The sequence below is a fragment of the Mya arenaria genome, chromosome 12 (genome assembly GCF_026914265.1).
Source record: "Mya arenaria isolate MELC-2E11 chromosome 12, ASM2691426v1".
NCBI lineage: Eukaryota > Metazoa > Mollusca > Bivalvia > Myida > Myidae > Mya > Mya arenaria.
This window is the reverse complement of record NC_069133.1, coordinates 46,215,732-46,239,878: the sequence shown is the minus strand read 5'-3', so window position 1 is coordinate 46,239,878 and position 24,147 is coordinate 46,215,732. Positions and strand designations below refer to the sequence as shown.

The following is a 24,147-nucleotide window of genomic DNA, read 5'->3' as shown; positions in this document are numbered from 1 at the left end:
ATCGCCTCTTAAGGTAGTAATACCGTGTTTTTTTGCACTTTTCTTTCAAATGAAACACGGTATTCTTTACAATAACTACTGTTTTCGATATTTACTCATCCTTTTCGGTAAATTAATACAATTGTATAAATTATGGTACATTTTATTTCGGAGTAAGAGGTGCACAATATATGTTGATGCTTTTATACTTTTAATGCATCATAATGGTCAAAACACTTGACTTTAATGATCAAAACAAACAATGTATATATTAGTGATATTTTGGCGCTTTTCTAACTGAATAATTTTGGCCACGTAGCCATTATTATTTTTCTTCAAAAGGCACATGTCGTTTTAAACTTATACAGCAATATTTACAATTACTGCTCCTCAAATAGCACTTTTACAATGGAATTAATATTCGCACTTTTGAGTCTTCAGTCTTAGACTAAGACTTAAAGATGCACTCCATCTCCCAAATAAGCAGTACTACATTTATTATTAAAATTGTTTACCGAAAAGGATGAATACATATTGCAAGCAATGATTCTTATGAAGGTTACCGTGTTTAAGTTGAAAGAAAGGTGCAGAAAACACGGAATGTTAACCCTATGTGACGATATGAGATCACTGTAAAATTTTTAAGACCCACCAGTCATTTAAAATGTGTGCGTTTTCAGCTATTTAATGCACAGGTACTATCTATTTATCAGTAATTAATATTTTCCATAAATGCATAAATGCATTACTTAGAAAGTAACTTAAGGTTTATCATTTAAAATTTATGTTTGTTATGCATGTGTATGTATTGGTGTTGAATACGAGTGTCACATTAAAATCTAGTAAAAGTGAGCCCTGATGAGTGGATTGTATCAAGACTTTTCGTAATGTCAAATTAATTTCAAACAATCACATAAAAGGAATTCCATTTTGATCTTCATTCTATTTGATCATGATATGCATAGTTATATTTCGCCGTCAAATAAACAAAACACTACATAACTCACACAAATAGGTTATGCATCAGACACTATTAATATGAAAAACATAAATCAAAATGCTGACCATTAACGTTCCTCATATTTATAATAACCACGTTATTGTCATATATTATTTGGTGGAAACCAGCAACAGGTAGATACACGGACACACGGACAAAAAGATGAACTGCACTGATTTGCAATACTTATAATACTCTATTCAATGACAGACATTCGCCGGTTAGGCACCTAAACCACACACCTTGAATAGAGTTCAGTCTCAGAAAGAGTTGCAGTTTAAATATACTATTATAATTCAACAAATGCATAAGTTGTTTTGAACATGTGAACAATACACTAAGATGAAAGATGTCCTCAACATTATTATAATTAACAATTTTCGAGCTATTTAGCAATGTTGTACTTAAAACCGTCCAGAGCAAACAAAAACGAAAGTGAAGCAGAAAAAAGAAATATGTACATTATAAACCTTCTTATTTTTCTACTATAAAAAGTATGTCAACTAGAAAACACTATACTTATGACTATTCTGTCTGATATGTTCCATGCCAACATCACAAAAAGGTTGCTAACATTCAACAACCTTTCATCCAGCCATTGATGAATGTAACATCTCCTTCAGGAAGACGCCGTTTAGATAGGGCGCGGTATACCAGTATTTTGAATATGAGATCCATCTGCCCCGCGGACTCAGTCCGCTGCGATTTTGCATTCTCATCGTTACCATCGTCCAATACTTGTACCATCTACAATTCATCCATCGTTATTTAAGCAGAATGTATTTTGATTGTGTCTTGTAGGTCTATATTGCATGGTCCTTGAATGACCATATATTCTAGTCAGTATTTCACCATACTCTACACTTGATGGACGGGTTGAACCTCGCTACGTTAGAGCATTTGAACACATCAGAAAATGCAAGTGAATTGGATAAGGCACCCTCGATTCTGAAAATAGATCGTTTTGTTGTCACTATGCTGTAGACACGAGTACATTTCGAGTTTAATACGAGATGATATTGAGAACAATCCTTGAAGAGGTATGTACAGGAAACATACACGTATTCATTGTAGCATAAGAAACACCTTGAACACGAACATACAAGACACATAAATAAGTATTTGCTAGATTAGAAATACACATCCCTCAAGCCGTTTGATATGTATCATCTGCATTATTACAATTATGGATATACTTCCACATGTTCTGTACAACTGCGATTAACTGCACATATTCTCTCCACTCGCTCAATTATACATGGTCTATACAGTTGCGGTACACAACACATACTCTCAACATTCGCTCACCTATACATGCTAACACTACACGTATTTTCAACACGCCATTTCCTATACGTGCTCAGTATAGCTGCATCACCCTGCACGCTTTCTGGCCACTCGCTTAACTATACATGCTATGTACCACTGCGATACACTGCCACTCGTTCAACTATACATCGTCACCTTAGTGCAAGAACTCAATATCTGCTTCTATATCTATATGCAGTTATTGAGTTACTGCACTAAGGTGACAACATGCTCTGTATCTCTGCGATATTCTTAATATAATCTCACCCCTCGCTTATCCATTAATCCTTTGTATAGCTGCGAAAAGTATATACGTTTTCTCACCATTATCCCATATATGCATGTTCTGTACCGCTGCTATTTTGTAAATGTATTTTGATCACTCGCTCACCTATAAGGACCTGGGCTGTGTGTATCTCTCATGAGGAAATTCGTTATGCCCGACATGGTCCACTTTGAGCAGTAAATTTGGGCGTAAGAGACGAAGAACAACTGTCTGTTGTCGAGGTCCAGTCCTGCAACCGGTTGCTCCTCACCATGCTCTTGCACCCATAACTCATACGCCTGAATCATCGATAGCAAGATTACACGAAATTGAACTTTCAAGAAATATTTTGAGAGAATAACGAATCTTTAATATTCATACTAAAGTAATCCAAAAGTAATTTTATGGCAAACTCGTTTTGCGTCGTCTTTTCATTGTCTCGTCTCATTATTGTTCATGTAGTTGCCATTGACATGAGCATACCATTATAGTTTGATAAAACATCAATTCATACTTAAAGAGCCTGTATTGTATTACGTATACGTGGCTTCATCAAACTTACTATATGAGCAGCTCGTAAACCACCATTATCTGCTATATTTTCTCCCAACGTTTGAGCTCCGTGTATCTGAAAAAATATGCAAAGAAAACCAACGGTGAAATTTGTATAGAAGAAGACTTCAGGTATGTTTATTTTGCGGCTGAGGATAGACTATGGCAAAGAAAAAATGAGCTTTACATCACTTATGGAGAATTAAGTCGTTATATGGCCGTCTCTTGTTTGGTGTTTGTTTGGTCTTGGTCCTTGTACCTTTAAACAGAACCTTGGTGAAATGTTAGGCTAAAGCTCTTGTCCATCTAAGCTTCATTGTTCTCTTTATATCAATAACAATGAATATTGATTCAGAAAAGTGTGCGTGTTATATTGTCTTTGGTCAAATCAACTTCTTGTGTACATAGGTGGACCGAACGATGGTGCAATAATGTTACCAGTAAATCATGATATATTTTAGATGCATCGTTTTATATTTCTACAGTATTAACACCACCACAGCCCCACTCACCGTCATGTTTCCTATCTTTAAGTGGTCATACTGGTCCTTCATACAGTAGGTAGTCTCGTTGAACATCTTGGCCGTCATGGGATCCCACCAGTCGCGAAAACGACCTTGACCGTCGTACTGCCGACCTGTGACAAAGGAGGTGACATTAATGTCACAGATAACGACTGTCTTCGTATATGAACACTATTTTATTTAAGAATAAACCAATACTACACGAGAGGCTTCTAAATACACACATAACCAGAATACAAATACAACATTGATTTACGTTCATTAATAGGGTGTATGAAAAAAGCCACGGGTTCTTAGTATTTCACAATGCACCAAAACAGGCGCTAACTCGAGGACGTTTACGACCGAACGTACAGTTATCGAAAGTTTCAAATTACCCAGAGATTGGATTGCATAACCCCTTTGTCAGTAATACTGTGTTAAACAAATGAAACATACCTTGGATATCAAATGCATGTGTTATTTCGTGCCCTATTATAGATCCAATTGCACCAAAGTTAAATGCACTGAAAAGAAAATGAGATGAGTCATTTCTACATGAAAAACCCTTAAAGCCAATATAATAACTTTGATCATACAAAAAATAATACAATAACATATAGGAATTTTATAAAGAAATTAACTGCTTTTATGATATTAACGTTTAATATATATATGTTAAATGTTAAACAATTTACCCAAAATAACAATAAGTGAGATTAAACTGTACCTGGGCCCATCGTGGCTATATATGGGAAGGTGAAAAAGTGCAATAGGAAGGGTTATGTCGTTCCTGACAGGACTGTAGTCCGCATCTACTGACAAAGGAGGGTTATTCCAGCTGTAACAACGAACAGTACAATATCTTCGAGTGTTTTGATTGGACAGCAAACCAAATGAGCATGGACTTACTGAGACATGTCTTAGAAAGAGTAAAAGAACTAAATTAAATACCGTTCCAGGAAAATATTTCACAAGCGTCTCAAGAGACTGTCTGAAATCTGGATTGGAATAAGTTCCATGGACCAGCAGATGTCCAAAATCAATTCTAAAATATAAAAGTTAAAATAATGCCATAACTCTTTGAAACGGTAGGCGTTCACTAGAAAAACAAAAACAAAAATCAATACTACTTAACAATTAGTCTTTACTCGAATCAAACAAAAAGAGTTTATCCATTCTCGAAGCGGGATAACGAATCATTATTCCATTCTACATTTAACAGATTGTTCCATTCTAAATATGGAGCTTCTCACCTATTAAGTCTGTCACAAAATGACTATTATCTAACAATACGTCTTTACTCATACTAGGGAGTAATAATATCCCTGCTCTAATCAAATTTAAAAGGATGTATCCATTCCAAATGCGAAATTACGAATGATTCATTTCATTCTAAATGCAGAGCTACAAAGGATTGTTCCATTCTAAACGCGGAACTACTCACCTATTAAGTCTGTCAAACGCTTTACTCAGAGAATTTACCATGTTTGTAATGGTAAACTTTCTCCAGTTGAGCAAATTGTTGAACCAGTTATCGCCAATGGTAAACTGAAACGACAGTTTATTTTACTATAAAATGTTTCATCATCAGGATACAGTTTTATCACATTACATTAATTCATTATGAATAAATAATTGCATTATTATTATACTAAGCTTTATCAAAATTAATGCCATGTTATTTGACATATATATTGAAACAAACACCTAACGCACCAGCTAAATTAAATTAAAAGTTATATTTACCATTCCAATTCAGGCAACAACTATTGTTCAATATGGAATGTAAACAGCACTGGCTAAGTATTCCAGTGAGATTTGAACGAATTCTGTAATGTGGGCATCAGAAATGAATTCTTGGAGGTTAGGAGTAAACAAAGTTTTATTGTATAGCCAAATGTTTGATTCCACCTATAATTTAGACTTTGAAGGGAAGTATCATTTATGAATTCTCCATAGATTTTCTAAACACATTTAAAAACATAATTCATACACACATAATCTCATTTGGTTACCGCTAGCCCAAAATACGCAATTTGTACGCTCCAAACTAAACAGAAACACTGGATTATGAAAATACTTAAAATTACTGCTTTGTTCGACGTCTCGTAAAGTAATTAAGACACACGACACCAATTAGACAGCCAGCTATAAAAAGATTGATTATCGTATCAATATAAAACATTTCTTGACACAGTGTATTTTTATTGAATGCTGTTCGGACTTTCAAATGCTCCATTGGTATACCAGCTTATTAAATCACTATTTTCTCGTAAATTCAAAAACCTTTGTTAGTGAACCATTCAGAATGATTTTTCTAATAGTGAACGAATTTTTATCCAGTAATATGAATGCAATACATGGTATGGTATAACATGGATAACGATTGGAGAATTAGGCATAATAAGCCTCGTCTTACTGCGATGTGGAAATGCATGTACTCGATATTCGGTTCCGTTCTGAGGTATGATTAAACGCTGCATTTTCCATTGTAATATAAACGCTGTTGTCAATTGATCCCAAATATACTTTTATCATTAGGAGTTTGTCTAAGTATATTTCCTCAGAACATTATAATGTCCAAGAAAAGGAGAACACACGTCCTGTTCTGAAAGTGGTACTCACATTGGTGTATAAGTTGGTAAGGAACGTGTTGTTGAGGATGAAAGACGGGTAGCCCACTTTCTCAATCATCTCATCAAGCTGCAATTCGAGGGATTATTTTAGGCATTAATGCCGCGTATCTTCAGAAGACAATTGGCTAAAGAAAAAAGCTGTTTTGATCGCAATGCATCCGAAGACGTTTGGAAGGAGTTTTAAACCAAACAGAGTATTATATAAATATTATTGAACGCTTACCATTTTTGAACTGAAATGATTATCACATCAGCTGCAATCTACCTTTTTCTCGGCATTTTTCCTTGTCTTCGCGTCCATCCAGATCTTTCTCAGAAGGTATTCCTTGAAGGCTCTCTTCACATAGGTTACCAGAGTTGTAATCTGCAAAGTTTTATTATCTGTTCCTTTATTCTTTGACTGTTATTATAACAAATAAAGTAAATAAATCGAAATATATGTATGGAAGGTATAATCTGGATATAGAGGGGTTCTGGTTACAGAACTGCGTAGTATTACAGCTGCAATAAATGCATTTGGTTCAGCGTACAATTAGTTTTATTAAGGCAAGGTTACATTAACAACCATAATGTGAACAAGCAAGCTTAAAAAATAAAACATAGCGAAACTAATTAGGCATGGATTTTTCATGACAGGACGGTTAAAAGTCAAATAAATATATGGAATTTATTGAACGTTCACGGGTGTGATTAAGTCAAAGTAAGTCAAAGTATACTATGTGTATGTGAAAAGTGTAATAAATCAACAAGTTAAGACCACAACAAATTGATCATTTGTTCTACGGATTTTGCCAAAAAAAAGGAGGAGCGAGCGAGCAAAAAAAAAATACTTTTTTTTAAATTTAAGGCATTTCAGAGGCGAGCCCAAAGCGAAAAATAAAAAAAATATATATTTTTTTTTATTTCTTACCAAATTTAACATACACTTATGTCAAGAAATGCTTTTTAATTGCAAACATAGGATCTCAGTTATGTATCACATGAAAATCTGTCTCAATATTTAACAAATGGCAATAAGATCCAGTGCTTAACTATTAAGTTCAATTTAAACTTGGATATATTGTAAAGACAACATTCCTCATAGTAACGTGCAATTATTCGAAGACCAAAAATTTTATATTCATTCCGTAACTTACTATCACAAAAAACATTTAAGACTTGCCAAAGTAATTCAACATTTGAGCATTTCCAAATATTGAGTCAGGTCTAAATTTAAACCTCTTAAAGCACATGATAAGGTTGTAGTGACTTTGACATTGCAGAAGATCGAAAATGTAAATAACATATACAACATTTAAAAAAAAGAAGACATTGTGGATTAAATTGTGGACCAAACAAATCTGCAAATGTTGCACTGGTCATTATAGAAGAGCAGGTGGTGGAATAAAGACGTTTTCCTTTCAAGACCTCGCCTTTGTCATAAACCTGCGGTTAAAGGTCCGTGCCTTGAAAAAGAATATCATGACGGCATCCATAGCTTTAATGCCCGTAAGAAACAGGCCACTTTAATCACAGGCCACTTTACTGGACTTTCAGTCCAGCCAACCCAGGGTAAATCCACCGCATTCACCCGGCTAACCCTAGTATACCCCCGGACCTTGGATGGGGGGGGGGGAATATTTTTAAAACATTTACAAGTCATACTATTTTTATCTGTTTGTAACAATCATGAGTATATGAAAACTGAGACAATATGTTCAACATGTTCAATTGTTGTTAGTCGTGTGTCCGTGTATTTTAATATAAGTTTATGGAAGATAAGTTAGTTCCTTATTCCTTTTTCCTTATTCCTTTTTCGAATAAGGAATAGGGAACTGGTTCCTTATTCCTTATTCAAAATAAATAATTGTAGATATGCATAAAATCACTTCTTTGTGATATTTTCATCACAATTAAACAACTTTGTGAATATAATAATACACGATAATAGAAAAAATCGAATAAGGAATAAGGAACTAGTTCCCTATTCCTTATTCAAACTCGAATAAGGAATACAAACTTTTTAAGTAATACATTTTTTTTCCAATAACTATGCAGAAATGGTCTACATAAAAAGTTTGCAGAAATGCATTGTCTATTCAAGAAGGTTTCAGTGCTTCAAACGCTTTAAAAACGTTCCAAAAACCGAATAAGTAACAGAATTTACGAAAAAACCTCAATTTCAAAGTGCTTAATTTGCTAATTTTTTGAAGAAATATCAAAAATTAATCTTTATAAACAACTTGAATAAATGCATTTACTTATTTAAAGGGATGGAGAGTTTCAATTTCTTTATATCGCACACTAAGTCGAATAAGGAATAAGGAACTAGTTCCCTATTCCTTATTCAAACTCGAATAAGGAAAAGAAACGGTGAATTTTCAACTTTTTAATTAAGACATATTTTGATCAAATAACTATGCAGAAGTGGACTACATAAAAAGTTTACAGAAATTCATTGTCTAATCAAGAGAGTTTTAGTACTTAAAGTGCTTTAAAAACGTACCAAACTCCGAATAAGGAACAGAAATCTGGAAAACTTCAAAAAATTAACTTACTCGTTTTATCACTTTTCGACAAAATAACTATGCAAAAGTTGTCTATATAAAAAGTTTAAAGAAATGCATTGTCTATTCAAGAGTGTTTTAGTACTTAAAGTGCTTTAAAAACGTACCAAACTCCGAATAAGGAACAGAAATCTGGAAAACTTCAAAAAATTAAATTACTCGTTTGATCACTTTTTGACAAAATAACTATGCAGAAGTTGTCTATCTAAAAAGTTTAAAGAAATGCATTGTCTATTCAAGAGAGTTTTTGTGCTTAAAGTGCTTTAAAAACGCTCCAAAATCCGAATAAGGAACAAAATTTACGAAAAAACACTGAATTTCAAAGTGCTTCATATGCTATTTTTTCACGAAATATCAATTGCCCATTGATCTTCTCAAATAGTTTGAATAAATGCGTTGTCTTATTGAGCAGGATGGAGTGTTCCAAGTACTTTATAACGCACACTAAGTCGAATAAGGAATAAGGAACTAGTTCCCTATTCCTTATTCAAACTCGAATAAGGAACAGAAACGGTAAATTTTCAACTTTTTAATTAAGACATATTTTGATCAAATAACTATGCAGAAGTGGTCTACATAAAAAGTTTACAGAAATGCATTGTCTCTTTAAGAAAGTTTTAGTACTTAAAGTGTTTTCAAAACGTACCAAACTCCGAATAAGAAACAAAAATCTGGAAAACTTCAAAATGTTAACTTACTCGTTTCATCACTTTTCGACAAAATAACTGTGCAGAGGTGGTCTATATAAAAAGTTTAATGGAATGTATTGTATATTTTAGAGAGTTTTAGTTCTTAAAGTGCTTTAGAAACGCTCCAAATTCCGAATAAGAAACATTTATCGATTAACCGATCAATATCTTTGTCAGCTTTTGGGAAATCATCACGAAATAAGGTCAGAATTGTGACATCATCCGATTCTGGTACCTAGTTAGTAGAGAATTTCAACAGAGATAACCAGGAACAGGGACCTCTGGAGAGCTGAGACGAAACCGAGGCTTCAGGCCAGAAGCAAGCTTTCTATAGTTTAAGGTAAAACGCCACTTTCTTCAAGGAATATACGGGTTATGAAGATAATTTAATGGAAGGTTATTGTCCCAAATAACCTTTGTAATTTGGTATATTAAAGCTGCACTCTCACAGATTTAACGTTTTTACAACTTTTTATTTTTTGTCATGGAAAGAGCAAATTTTTGCGTAGGTATCTGCAAACCAATGATATAAGATTGCTGACAAAAAATCAGATTGTAGATTTTTATATTAAGTTCAAAAATTGATGTTTTTTTTGCATTTTTCTTAAACCGTTAGTAACGGTTTAAGCCATAAAACATTAATTTTCGAACGGAAATATGAAAATCTACAATCTGATTTTTTGTCAGCAATCTTATTTTTTTGAAGTTTTCCAGATTTCTGTTCCTTATTCGGAGTTTGGTACGTTTTTAAAGCACTTTAAGTACTAAAACTCTCTTGAATAGACAATGCATTTCTGTAAACTTTTTATGTAGACCACTTCTGCATAGTTATTTGATCAAAATATGTCTTAATTAAAAAGTTGAAAATTTACCGTTTCTGTTCCTTATTCGAGTTCGAATAAGGAATAGGGAACTAGTTCCTTATTCCTTATTCGACTTAGTGTGCGTTATAAAGTACTTGGAACACTCCATCCTGCTCAATAAGACAACGCATTTATTCAAACTATTTGATAAGATCAATGTGCAATTGATATTTCGTGAAAAAATAGCATATATGAAGCACTTTGAAATTCAGTATTTTTTCGTAAATTTTGTTCCTTATTCGGATTTTGGAGCGTTTTTAAAACACTTTAAGCACTAAAACTCTCTTGAATAGACAATGCATTTCTTTAAACTTTTTATATAGACAACTTTTGCATAGTTATTTTGTCGAAAAGTGATAAAACGAGTAATTTAATTTTTTGAAGTTTTCCAGATTTCTGTTCCTTATTCGGAGTTTGGTACGTTTTTAAAGCACTTTAAGTACTAAAACTCTCTTGAATAGACAATGCATATCTGTAAACTTTTTATGTAGTCCACTTCTGCATAGTTATTTGATCAAAATATGTCTTAATTAAAAAGTTGAAAATTCACCGTTTCTTTTCCTTATTCGAGTTTGAATAAGGAATAGGGAACTAGTTCCTTATTCCTTATTCGACTTAGTGTGCGTTATAAAGAAATTGAAACTCTCCATCCCTTTAAATAAGTAAATGCATTTATTCAAGTTGTTTAAAAAGATTAATTTTTGATATTTCTTCAAAAAAATTGCAAATTAAGCACTTTGCAATTGAGGTTTTTTCGTAAATTCTGTTACTTATTCGGTTTTTGGAACGTTTTTAAAGCATTTGAAGCACTGAAACCTTCTTGAATAGACAATGCATTTCTGCAAACTTTTTATGTAGACCACTTCTGCATAGTTATTGGAAAAAAATGTATTACTTAAAAAGTTTGTATTCCTTATTCGAGTTTGAATAAGGAATAGGGAACTAGTTCCTTATTCCTTATTCGATTTTTTCTATTATCGTGTATTATTTTATTCACAAAGTTGTTTAATTGTGATGAAAATATCACAAAGAAGTGATTTTATGCATATCTATAATTATTTATTTTGAATAAGGAATAAAGAACCAGTTCCCTATTCCTTATTCGAAAAAGGAATAAGGAATAAGGAATTAGGAACTAACTTATCGTCCATTATAAGTTTTGCACTCAAAATCCGATTTAGTTATTATTTAACACTAAATTTTGAGTACAAAACAATGAATTACTAAAACACACATAACTTATTATTGCCTTCGGCGCTGTGAAACTGTTCTTCTTTACTGAAGACTATAATCCATTGACTATGACACTGATTTTCGTTTAAAACGTATATTTTACATTACGAAAACTGAAAGTAACCTGAATAATACCGGAAATAAATAAAAACGGTGCGTATTGCAAAATATTCCCGACAAAAAAGACTGTCAACAAATATCGGCTGTTTTGCGGTTACCCGGACCTGATTTTGTCCTGACACGAGGAAATTTTGCTCGCAAAGAATGTAAAGCATGGAAATACCTTCAAAAAAGGCGAAGTCGACGTTGCAGGTTTTAATTCTATGTAAAAGAACTTCAGAAAGAAGAGGAAATTCAGAAGTAAACACAAAAAATAATATGCGCGGCTAAAAAGTAAGTGCGGGCGCCAAAAAAAAGTTTTTTTTTTTTTTTTTCGTTTTTCGAATTTTAGGTGCGGCAAATCCGACGAACAAATGATCAATTTGTTGTGGCCTAACTGCAAGCATCTCTTTTTCCTGGCATGAAACAGAATGGATTATATGAACAAATTTATTCACTAGTATAAGAAATTACTGAAGTGAATGTAAATGTGACGTTGTACCTGAGCAAGAGACGCGTCGATCGTCGTCGCGTTAACATATACGGCAGCGGTGGCGAGTCCTAACGCCTTGTTGGTGTAAAAGATACAGCGACGCCAATGCTCACCTTCAGCCTCCATTTCTGTAAAGTCAAAATACATACGTCATCATAGTAGTCATAAAGTGTACGCCAGCGAGTAAAGCCTGAGTTTATAATATAATACACTTACAAAAAGGTATTTAGCGATTGGAACGCGTAATGAGGCATAACATCTTCCTGTTGAAAAGGGTAAATCGCCATTTCCTCCGTTTCTGCTCTAGAATCTAGTCGAACAGTTATGTGTGCATGTACACAATAATTTAGTCTGATATATATCTTATCGAAAGTACCAGTACTTAATACATGCCATACTAATATATCAGTTCAGATCTGTGATGTTAAAACCATTTCACACGTGTTGTTTGTTAATTGTTATATAATTTTAACTTCTCAATCAGAGTGCAAACATAAATCAAATAATGCCATATTTAACACTTCATGTGGGATTCGAGATAAGTTAGTACCTTTGTCGTGGTTAACATCGGGTTGAAATGTTGTGAGGTCAAAGAAGGGCTTCATTGACCTTGCCAGACCCAGTAAAACATACCTCTCTAGTATGCTGTAAAATGAGATTATAAATAATAGCTTCTACGATTTCAGGCAGAAAGATGATGCTTTGATCACAGACCCGACCCTTTGTATGACTCTAGTACGTTGCATAAGTATGAGAACATACATATAAGCTCAGATACACCTTAATGGAAGGAATGTAGTGAAGTCAAACTTATATTTCACCTAGGAAATTCAAATGTTAATCTTTCCAGAAAATATCTTTACATAACAGATAGGAATTACAAAGTCGTGTCTAGTGCGATATTGCAATTGAAGTGATATTAACCTAGAATGAAAACTTACATTACTCTTGTGTTTGTCCTTATAGTGACATCCGATTAAAAGTTAAAAGATTGTCTAGACTAGAATAACATTTGATTAATGAAAATTATTCAAATACCAATTCAGGTCCGTGTTTTGTTTCTAGACCCAGACAGATTTTGATTAGAAGTTTGCTTTTGGTATTAACACTGTCTGATGCTATTTTAAGATTAATTTGATAATGAGAAATTGTTTTTACATTACCCTGGTAAAACATTATATTTCCTTTCCTTAAAGAAGAGCCTTTCCCTGAATAAAATGCATGAACCGACAGAACAAATACTGATGTTGAATTGATCATTTCAGTCAAAAGCCTTTGATTTTGTATAGCTAGCAGTGTATTAATTTGTAATATCGATGCCTAAATGGTCACAATGTAGCATTAGTATCATTACAAATGCTTGCTACAGAAACACTTTGTCCATATCATTCGTATTTTTTTTTCTATACCACCTAGAATAGCATACCATTCCATGTCTTAGCTGTCACCACAAATAATTGCAATAGATCTTAAACGACAACTACAAAACACAACACAGACATTGATGTGTATGTAATGCTGTATGTTTCGAGTTTCAGTGTCATTTTGCGAGATTTTAATTTTCTACCTAGCTACTTAACAAAATTGTTAATACTACATGCAGTACAAAGTCCACGTCGAATGTTCAAGTTTATACAATTTTAAAACTAATTTTCTTCGCATTAACTAGATTACAAAACTACGTTATGTCAAACAATTTTCTCCTGGGAAATCAGGAGGGGTACAATTAGTACGTTAAGTAATACTTATTACTCCCAAAATTGACAGTTAACATTATGTAACTCCTAAATCATTCAATCTTCAACGCCGTTTGCAAACATTATGCATTCCATTTGCGCTGAGTCGTTTTACAGTCTTACGTTTGTTAAGCATTAAGCTTCATGTAATGCGTTTTCCATATGATGCTTACGAAATAATCCAGAAATTCAGTATCTATGGTCATGAGTCTTTCACATATATAACACCTTATTTCTCTCCTACGTGTTTTTCTACGTTTTTCCCCATTTTATACATTTCGAATTGCTTATTGATATCTCACATGAGAAATCTATTCAAAAATGTGATTGCTTTTTTTTACTATTAGTCAATTTTAATAATAGTTGTAACACACTGGGCATCAACGCTATCTTAAACCAGACGTGATATAATAAAAAAGGCGATATCAATCATCTAAAATATATTTTCTATTTCAGGAAAAAGAGACGTACCTGATAGGTATTAGGACGTTATACATAGCGCTGGTGAAACATTCCTTTTATGAGCATACTATTAAATCTATTGCGCAGTCATACAATGGGTTTTCATTTATTTTAAATAAGGATTAAGGAAACTGCTTTCTCTGTATCTTTACTAAAGCTATAAATACAACTGTATACCCCTTTTTCTCGTCGTTGCTGTTGTTCTCGTGCACGACATTACAGACTTGTTTGAGCGCCCCCTCGTGGAGGACTATCACTTTCGTTTCAGGTTTGACGACATGTGCTGCTCCACTTCCTTCCGTCAGTAAGTTGTTCAGGTAGAACGACCAGTTGATCTGTAACATTGCCATGCAATTTCCGGATTGTTATTACATGTTGAGTGATACTGAATCTTGTAGGTTCATTTAGGATGAAAGCGGGTTACAAATACTACTACACTTCAGTCCGTGTCTTGGGTAAAACCAGAACAGATACGGCATCTTAGCTTATAACACTAATAGTGTCCTTGTATGCATTAAAATGTTAACATATCATTTGTATTATATTTGAAAACATTCATGTAGTTTTCAGGTATATTATTCTGAGAAGATTCCGGAGATGCGACCAAGAGTTATATTATGGTCGTTATAAACATTGCCTGTAAAGAATTAGATATCAATTCCATCATCATGTGGAATTCTTGTCTTTAATCAACAAACACAGTGTTTATAATTTAAGGAAAAGCAGCTCGGAATTCATTTTGGAAGCTCAGAATAAATGTTGTTCATTCATCTATTGCAATATTTTTAATAATAAAGTAAAAAAAAAATGCTGTGTTGATAGTTAGGTATATGGTGAATATACGGGTGGTTAATCGCTAAAAATGGTTATACAAGAAAACTTGATTTGCAGGTTTCTCCTACTATTTGAAAACTTTACAGCAGTTGACAACAAGTCCCATGAGTAAAAACATTACATTTTGGGTCCTACATATAAAAATATTTTTCTAAGGTTGATCGGAGCTAATTGAAACAACTACCTCGTAAAAGATCAATGCTATGTAAACAGAAACGTATTTGCACCCGAAAGCGGATTATGGTTCTTTGACAAAGATCAAATAGCGCCCAGAAAACGATTTATCTTTCATGAATTAATTTGCATGCAACAATTTATAAAGCATTTCACGAAATGGAATTAGATTCCAAATCAAATATTTGTTAAAACAGAGAGCGATAACAGAATTGATAATTAATTGTGTACTCACCATAGAGCATTTTGATTGCAAATCTTTTACAGCTATAGCTTTGTAAGCCCGTGTCCGGTTGTGGATGTGAAGTTCTATATCATAAGCCTGTAAAAGGAAATTGCGACGATAAAACGACCAGTAAACGGACAGACAAATGCTAGGTATGATTCATGTTAAAATGAAAGCTGTGTTTAATGTGTTTGCTTATGACAAACCTTAATGCATGTTCCAATGAAACGGACAATCATGATTAATTGCATACGGTCCGCGTCATAAGTTCGGATTACAATTTAATGATTGGAATGCGATTTAATGTTTTACAAAATGGAATTACCATGGCTGACATTGAATTTTCTGTATAGCTGAAGCCATTTTATGTTTTCCAAAGTTTCTGTTACTGTGAATAAAAAACAGCACCTTACATAGAATGGCTTTTCGTTGGAGTAATGTTGAATGGCATCAGTTCATACATGTAATTGATTTAAATAGTGAACTTTCCACAGCCATTAGTCGTCACAATCCCGCAAAACATCTAAATTAATTATGTCTATTTTTTCAATGGTCAGCAATAAATAAGTTGTAAAGTCTTAGAAATAACAGTACTTGGTCCCATGTCTCATTCGCAAGTCCCTTATAATAGGGTAAACCCAAGCACACTGTATGAACTGTGTTTAATTCACAGGTTTTAAGTGTTCTGATTCTTTTAAAGAAACTGATATTTATAATTACAATGATGAAACATTTAATCAAGTTTAAGCAAATTTGATAAATTTACTATGACATTAATTCAGAGTTTGTGGTGTTCTTGATAAATTGGGACCATATACCAATGAGAGTTGTTTCTCCAGCTGTAGGATGTCTTGTGCCTCCTTTTCAGCTTGCTCCTTAGTATGTTCCAAGAGCGCTTGGAGCAAACCTGTTGTCTCTCGTAGGTAGTCGTTTACCAGCTGGAAAATTTAACAACATTCATACTAAAAATAAGTGACTGGGCCTGGCTAGATAAAGTGACGTTGTCAAAGAGACTTCCTTCAACTTATTTAAAGACATTTGGCGAATAGAAATGTTGTATCAATTCGCTCTATTCTGATCTACATAACTATCGTAAAAGTTTCAGCTCGTTTTGTTATGTGTACACGTGTCGATGTATTTTAAAAACCTTTCGTATTCAATGGTAGGTCTTTATCAGAATCTGAGCCATGGGAGTCTCCACCATTTTTTCATTCATGGTTAGAAGTTCATGAGTTTTTGTGGAATTATTTGTTTTGACTTCTACAGCGGATGTGATCATTGTATCTCAAACATGGTGAATACGTTCAATTAGTTGTTTTTTCATTTAAAAAAAAAAGTTAGTTTTTACTATTTTCTAACGTTGTTAACTGATCAGTACACATGTGGAACTTTCTTCTCATCTGTGATGTTGGGGAAGTAGTTTACAACGCTTTTACATACCTCGGTTACATTCTCCTTTGGATGTAGATGCGTATCCTTAATGTGTGGTTTCTTCGTTGTGGTAGGATCAGGAGTCTCTGTGGTATTGATGTTGAATTCAGGGTTAGTTGAGTCTGTCTTGTTGTCTGTCATTTCGATCTGAATTTCATTTACATTCGGTTGTGAAGTAGCGTCGGGGTCAGTGCCGTTGATACTGAAAAGGTTCAACACCAATAATTTTGAACTGTCAACATAAAGGCAATAACGCGATGTCGAGCGATTTAAAGCTCAATGATCATTTTCGATTTTTCCATTTACCGGTTACTTATGTATATGTTATTATAATGGTTAAGGTAATAAATAATATCATTATTGTTATAACCATTTCTGTTAATGAGACTTTACACAAGCAGTTCATCGAACCCTTTATTTTATATCCTACGTTTATAGAATACAAAATTTCAAAATATATCAAAAGACGCAGACATTTTCTCTCTGATACTTGAAATGTAAAGAGTTCCCTCTCACTTTTCATAGAAAATAACTCTAAATCTCCACGGAATACAACAACCGGTAATGACTTATAATTATTCAAATGTTGCCCACTCATAAGAATCATCTAAATGACAAGCAGACACCAGACTTCATTTGTTATTGTAATTATATTCTTAAATATCGCGAACTTCACTTGGGCCACTCGAACGATTTTAATCTGAAATGATTTTTCTTGTGACTTCTTAATTTGCTTAAAATATATCAGTTGAGAAATTTGGTTTCATGAATGTTCTCAAATAAAACGCCCAATGATGTGTAAGGAGTTGCAAGTAGGAAGAACAAACATTTTTTTAATTACTTCGATTGCAATTTGTTTTGCTTTATACTTGTCAGAGAGAATCTTAACAAATATCCTTTAACAATCTTTAGAATTGACCACCAGAGACACTAAATTGTTGATACGGTACTTGTAGTGGATGGTTTGATCAAAGCATAAGACCACCAGAGTCACTAGATTGTTTAAGTGATACTTGTTGTAGATGGTTTGTACCTGTTTGTGATGTTTGAGCTGCGTTTACTAAGCGCCCTCTCGGCACCCTGTTTGAATATGTTGTACGGGAACGGCGAGTGACCAGGCTTGATCTGAATAGAATATTGGTTGGATTATATCCAAAGTGCTAATAGCAGAGATGAGAAATGTTCTTACCTCGAATATCAGTTTAATTTATGGCAGGTAGAGGTGTCACAAGGGTACGTCTGATATTGATTTTGCCGTGTAGTTTTAATGTTTAAATGGCTGACTGAAGGTACCTTAATGATATTGACATTCGGGTTTCTTTCATCCGGTCCAATCATGACTTGGAACAGCGGCCAGAAGTTGAGTTTATGTATGGACAGTAGCGTTCCAGTAATGTCCCATTTCTGATGCGTAGTGCCTGCCCTGGGGAGCGCCCCAGCCCCGCCGCCACTAGTGACGTTGGTAAGCAGTGATCGGAATCTGCTGAGCGCTTCTGCACGCGGCACTTGACTTTCGTCCATGCAACTTCGGTAAAAGTCCCGCAACTTCTTCTGCACGCCTCCTTCCATTTTGTGTGTTTCTGCAAATGTAAAACGGTACCAGTACATTATCAAAACAAGTCTAAGCTTGCTATCTAAGCCCAGCAATGGGAATTTTTAAATTGAACAATAAGGAGAGCATATCATCCGTGCTGACGAAAGGTGATTGGTCTATTAAGTTAAACTAGTTGAACTATTTATACCATCAATGTAGATCTAACAGTTTTGAGCCTTGAGTCGCAAACTCACACTTTATGCTTCAATTAAAAATGGGCACAGAGCTAATGAAACAATAAAATGATGATGAGAAACAGGAGGACGCCGAAGAGCAGCAGGCCATCCATTTATTGCTTTTAATCTTTCAAAGTGGTATTGGTTTTTAGTTCGAAAGTAACAAGTAGCCTTATAATTGTTTTCTTCAATCTCTCTACACACATAATATTAGCCTACCAATTAATGTTTTGAGCATGAACCAGTTTTTATACGCCAGTTCCTGGAAGCGGTCCCAGATTGGGTACCCTGGTGGTATGGGCGTCTCCTGCAGCCAGCCACCACATGCGTACTTGTGGAAGTCCTCACATGGGTCGGCACTCGTGTCCATGGCAGAAAGGATGGAACTAGCCGCAGATAGGCAGCCAGGAGACTCGCATTTCGGCGGTACTGGAAAAACGACCCTAACTATAAGGACTGTGTATTTAAATTCGTGCAGAGTTATATTGTAGTATTTACAAGGGTCCGCGGTCGGGTCGGAAAATTAAGCCAGCCGCCACCAAGCAACCCGGGGACTCGTTTTTTGGCGGAACTGGGGCTTAATACTTCCTGATATCTGTCTATCAGTGAGCGTAAAAGTATGAAGAATACTTCTACTTTTATCATTATTCAAGCGAAGCGATAAATTAATGTTTATAACCTGTCCATTCCTCCATTAATTTGAGGAATGGATCCTTTTGCTTTCAATATAATTTATAAGTTTTCCTCATCTCATCGTTTAATACCTTTGACCTCCTCCTTCCCGCCAATATGAGCAGCAAGGACGATAATAACGACGAAAGCAACGAGTGCCAGCGCGATGAGACCTTTCTCGGGTCCCGTCAGTGCGCGCCTCGTCTTGCACGGACCGCACGTGCAAAAAGGCCCGTCCTCGTATTCCAGCATATCATCCTCAGAGCCCGATCGACTGTCAGCGAACGGCGACTCCTGCATCTGACAGGACAGGGCGATAAATGTTTATTTTCGGTACATACGACAGAATACAAAATGTTATCCAATATGTTAACAATATTATTTTAGAGCTAATCCTGAGGGTTTGTAATAAATATAATGAAATCGTTGGTTAAAAAAACCCGTAAAAATAAAGTCGACAAATAAGACAACAAATAAGACAACTCTACATCAATCTTATATGATGCAACTGAAGTATGTTCATTACGACAGTCGATGTTAAATAGTCAATGATGTTGACAATGACAATGTCAAATGTGCTTATTAAGATGTGGAGGTAAAACAACAAATGCTTTTAAAACTGTTTTTCTTATTTATTAAGGAGGCCGGTGATGATGCCTAATCTTAGAAAAGTTAAGGGTATCAAGTGGAAATATTAACATACATATGTAAGTTAAAATATTTTAAAAAGTGAAACTATTATGGTATTGATTTAAAAGCAGCTATTCAAACAAGGTTCTAGGGTCACGAAATAATGATATGCAACACTATCAAAATGTATATTAACGCAAAAGACAAGACCTGAATAATTACACCTGAATACAGTTTACACTGGCCAAAACATGGTCCACGCCGACAAATTGATTGACCAGCAACCGATAAAAGCATGACAAGTACACCATAATCCTGCGTCAATGAACATAAATGTATGATGATGTTTTAAACCACAATGGTAAGTAGGACATAAATAGAAAAGTGGGGTCCTACGGAAAGTGTGAAGGATACGCAATAGAGGAACCATCAACTTTATGTGTTTTAATGCAAGAATATACATCCGAAAACACAAGGCCTGATCAATAACACCAGAGGTCAATAACACTGGTTTAAACAGGGACCATACAGACAGATACATTGAATAGAAATCGACAAGAACACATGAAAAGAGACCGGTCCGAAATCTATGCAAGGAACTATGAGTTAATGTTCAAAACCACAATCGTAGAGAGAAAACAGTCGGAACGGATATTGTCAATGCAAAATATAAGCTTGTATGTGCATTAAAACGTAGAAAAAACATTTTATTATCATGCAAACGTTTTTTGAAGGTTGAACGAGTTGCAACTCGGAAACAATTGATTTCATGATATAATTTGCAACGTTATCCACTTGAGGGTTGGAGTTCCAATTCAATTTTGCTTTATATTTTTTACGATATTCCTAAGAAACTATGTGATGCCAATATAATGTAATCTGCCAAGGAGAGTGAGTGAAAGTGTATGTTTTTTCCTATAAAATGTTGATAATTTCAAGTAGATCATTTTACAGGTATCTTTGGTCATTTAGTTGCACTAAATCAAATTGGAATTTTGTTTCAGCCCATTTTTGGATTAAGAGAGATGTAAGCAAACATGGTAATTGTGACATTTTCATTCATGTCAATTCATATTGTATATGAATATATATGTTTCGATTGTACCCCTCATCATTATCTCAAACAGATTATCAAAAAAAAAGAGTTCATAAAATAGCTTTGACATCCTTGATTTGTTTCGACGAGATATTGTCATTTTGAAATTTTACAAAAGTCAGGGATTTCAAAAATTATTACATCAGATTCCCCGTGAGAAAACGCAGCATCTCCGTATATGATGTCAGAACACTCATTTTCCAATTTACCGACAAGAGGCTTCTGCCTTTGCGTTGGCATTTTTTTCTTTAAATGTCTCCTCCTTGCAATTAAATGCCTGATGATGTGAGACTCTGAGACACATGGTCAAAAGAACGCGGTTTAATGGGCACACTTTTGTAAGCATAATAAAACTAATGTATCCCGAACTGCTTTAAAAATACATGTTTACTGTTCAATGTTGTTAAATATAGTGGTTTATGATAAAACATCTTTCTTACCTTAAAATACTTAAAGTTTGGAACAGTAGAAAGAACGCACTTTCCTGAAGCGGATGTGACAGTAAACAAATATTACATGACCATCAAACAGAACAATGGAAGTTTCAAACGTTCACTGTGGTCATTTTATGAGACTGTCAGTCATACATGTAAATGATTCCTTCAGTTCCACTCGGAAACTTTGATATTCCCTGATTTTTTTCCCTGTTTACATTTTTTTCCACGAACAAATGTTAATACACGAAGTCCCGTGAAATACTCGGTTTAATCTTTAGACGAATTCAGAATATATTCAACAAGAAACAATTATGTATTCCAAAGGAAGCTTCTTTTATAACCAGACTCTATACCAAAGCCTCTTTTACAACTGCCCAGTGTCAAAGAACCAATAAACATCATGTCTCGGAGATACGAATTATACCAAAACAATTCAATTGGCAAAGACATTTCTGGTTAATAAATCCTTAACACGTGAGTAGAAAAAGGGTACGAAAAAGTACCTTATATGCCCCTGAAGACTTTTCCTTCCTTTTCAATTTCGGTATATTTGTAGTTAAGTTTCCATCGTTTACTTGTAATTGATAATGTAATTGTAAAATGTTTTGATGTCCTGAGTGTGTTCTGTTGGTTGGACCTTTGTTGTGGTATTGAGGTTTTGGCATTTTGGAATTAAACAAAGGTACATTTAGAATAAACCGATAATTTGGTATCACAGAATTCCAATGAAACAGGTGAATAAACAAAGGATTATCAAATTGACTATGTTTATTTACCTGTTTTATTAAGAATATTATCTCTGTTTTTAACGATTATCATTCGCATATCAATCGAAAATAAACCACTGTAAGTATCGTGTTGCTTGGTTTATTGCACTACCTGTTTTTGTTTGACTGTATCAAGAACACAAACTTCATTTGCATTTTTTTGTGTACGAGTGGTGATCCAAAATTAACGGGATTGAGTTAGTTCCCTTTTAGTATAAGTGCGAGGGTAAAGAAATTCGTACAGTTGTATAAACAATCTTTACTGGATTATATCTGAAAATTTCAAAACAATATCACAATAAATATTCATATTACGTAAATAAACATAATGTATACCAGCAACATGCGGTGACAGTCAACGTTCACAAATGTCGTCTTCCGGCGTCGTGTAACCGGTGGTTTCATTAATCATTTTTCAATATAATCTCCCTTGACGGAAATGCATGTTTGATGCCTTGAGATCGATTGGTCAAACATGTCTTTATACCACTGAGTATCTAAATCCGAAACAACACGATGTACTGCATGTGACAGTTCAACAAAAGTATAAAATCTGGTACCCTTTAAGGCAGCCTATACCACTGGGAATACACGAAAATCCATCGGAGCTAAGCCCGGAGAATAAGGAGAGTTTTCCACTGAATCACAATCAAGTATATTTATCTCCAACCTGGTGGATTCTGCGTATGAGCGGGGGCATTGTCCTGGTGTGTACGTGTTGAATTGATGTTTTTAAGGCAAATATTTAAAACGAACATCTATATCTAGATAGTTTGTATACATGTGTTGTTAAGTATGAAGTGGCCGTTAGTCCTTTACCGTTGACCTTTTAACAGCGTCATCATTTATTTTTTGACTACTGGGATTGCCGTTGTAATTAACTTTGTATGATCATTAAAAAAGGATGCTCAAAACAATTGACATGGTTTAAGAAATCATTCCACATTTCCACCAAGGGAAGGACGTTTGCATGCAATGCAGCTCTATGTCCAAATTAGCCAGAGTATCCCACAATATTGATCTTAATAAACTGATTATTCCACTTGCCAGTTGACAGCACAATCTGTCTCTAACAAGTGCCTTATTCTCATGATTGCCTGAAGAACATCTCGAGTACAAATGATCGCATTAAGCGCACTAATATGATGAAATGAGAAAGTTAGCACTTGTTCCAAGCCGATTGGATGCTCCGACAATTATGTTATCCTAGAAAATTGAAATAACGAGCTAGTTTTCCAAAATCATATTTGTGTATTTGCGAGAGAATACGTTCACGTTTCTGTAATCAAAGTTAGTTTAGTTTGTTCGCCTGAATACGCTTGTGAAAATGGGCCATCCACTTACTCAATGTATAATAAGCTTGTCATTTTATCAAACCGTTTGCAAAATGTTAAAATTTGATGCCAGGTATCAAAAGTAATGTTGCTGTCCTTGTAAAAAGTATTGCTCACTGATTACTTATATTAAAAACAAATGACAAATACTACATCAATGACAAACTTAATGAAACAGTCTTAACGTTCTATATTTCTACTGAAAATGGAAGTCAAATGACCGATTTTGTAATATTGACAGACCAAAACAGCATGTAAGTACCATTTGTATCGGTGTAATATTTGAATATTCTTCTTCAAGATAAGGCATCCACATTTCACATTATTGTGCACTGGAAACCTCAATAAAATACGTGCATTGTAAAACGAATATTCGAAAAAAAAGCTCGATAACCACTAATTGGTAAGG

At 34.3% G+C, this 24,147-nt stretch overlaps 1 protein-coding gene across 1 annotated transcript; it reads right to left on the bottom strand.

Moving 5' to 3' along the window:
- Positions 1-1,643: 1,643 nt before the first annotated feature.
- Positions 1,644-19,774, bottom strand: LOC128210737 (endothelin-converting enzyme homolog). Its single transcript, XM_052915089.1, has 19 exons — positions 19,567-19,774; positions 19,022-19,231; positions 18,326-18,612; positions 18,066-18,157; positions 17,042-17,234; positions 16,420-16,539; positions 15,611-15,697; positions 14,545-14,702; positions 12,720-12,814; positions 12,179-12,297; positions 6,512-6,640; positions 6,236-6,313; positions 5,055-5,158; positions 4,338-4,448; positions 4,067-4,134; positions 3,617-3,741; positions 3,115-3,180; positions 2,679-2,851; positions 1,644-1,927 (listed from the first exon to the last, which is right to left on the bottom strand). The coding sequence occupies exons 1-19, from the start codon at positions 19,772-19,774 to the stop codon at positions 1,828-1,830; spliced, it is 2,523 nt and encodes an 840-aa protein (XP_052771049.1). The 3' UTR covers positions 1,644-1,827.
- Positions 19,775-24,147: the final 4,373 nt, after the last annotated feature.

Bases quoted from the DNA above. Each gene is read 5' to 3' on its own strand.
- LOC128210737 (XM_052915089.1), bottom strand. From the start codon at position 19,774: ATGCAGGAGTCGCCGTTCGCTGACAGTCGATCGGGCTCTGAGGATGAT. The intron at 12,815-14,544 runs GTATACAGTTGT...CTCATTTTACAG, and splicing joins AGCAACGACGAGAAAAAGGG to CATACTAGAGAGGTATGTTT. The intron at 2,852-3,114 runs GTAAGTTTGATG...TCGATGATTCAG, and splicing joins GTTTACGAGCTGCTCATATA to GCGTATGAGTTATGGGTGCA.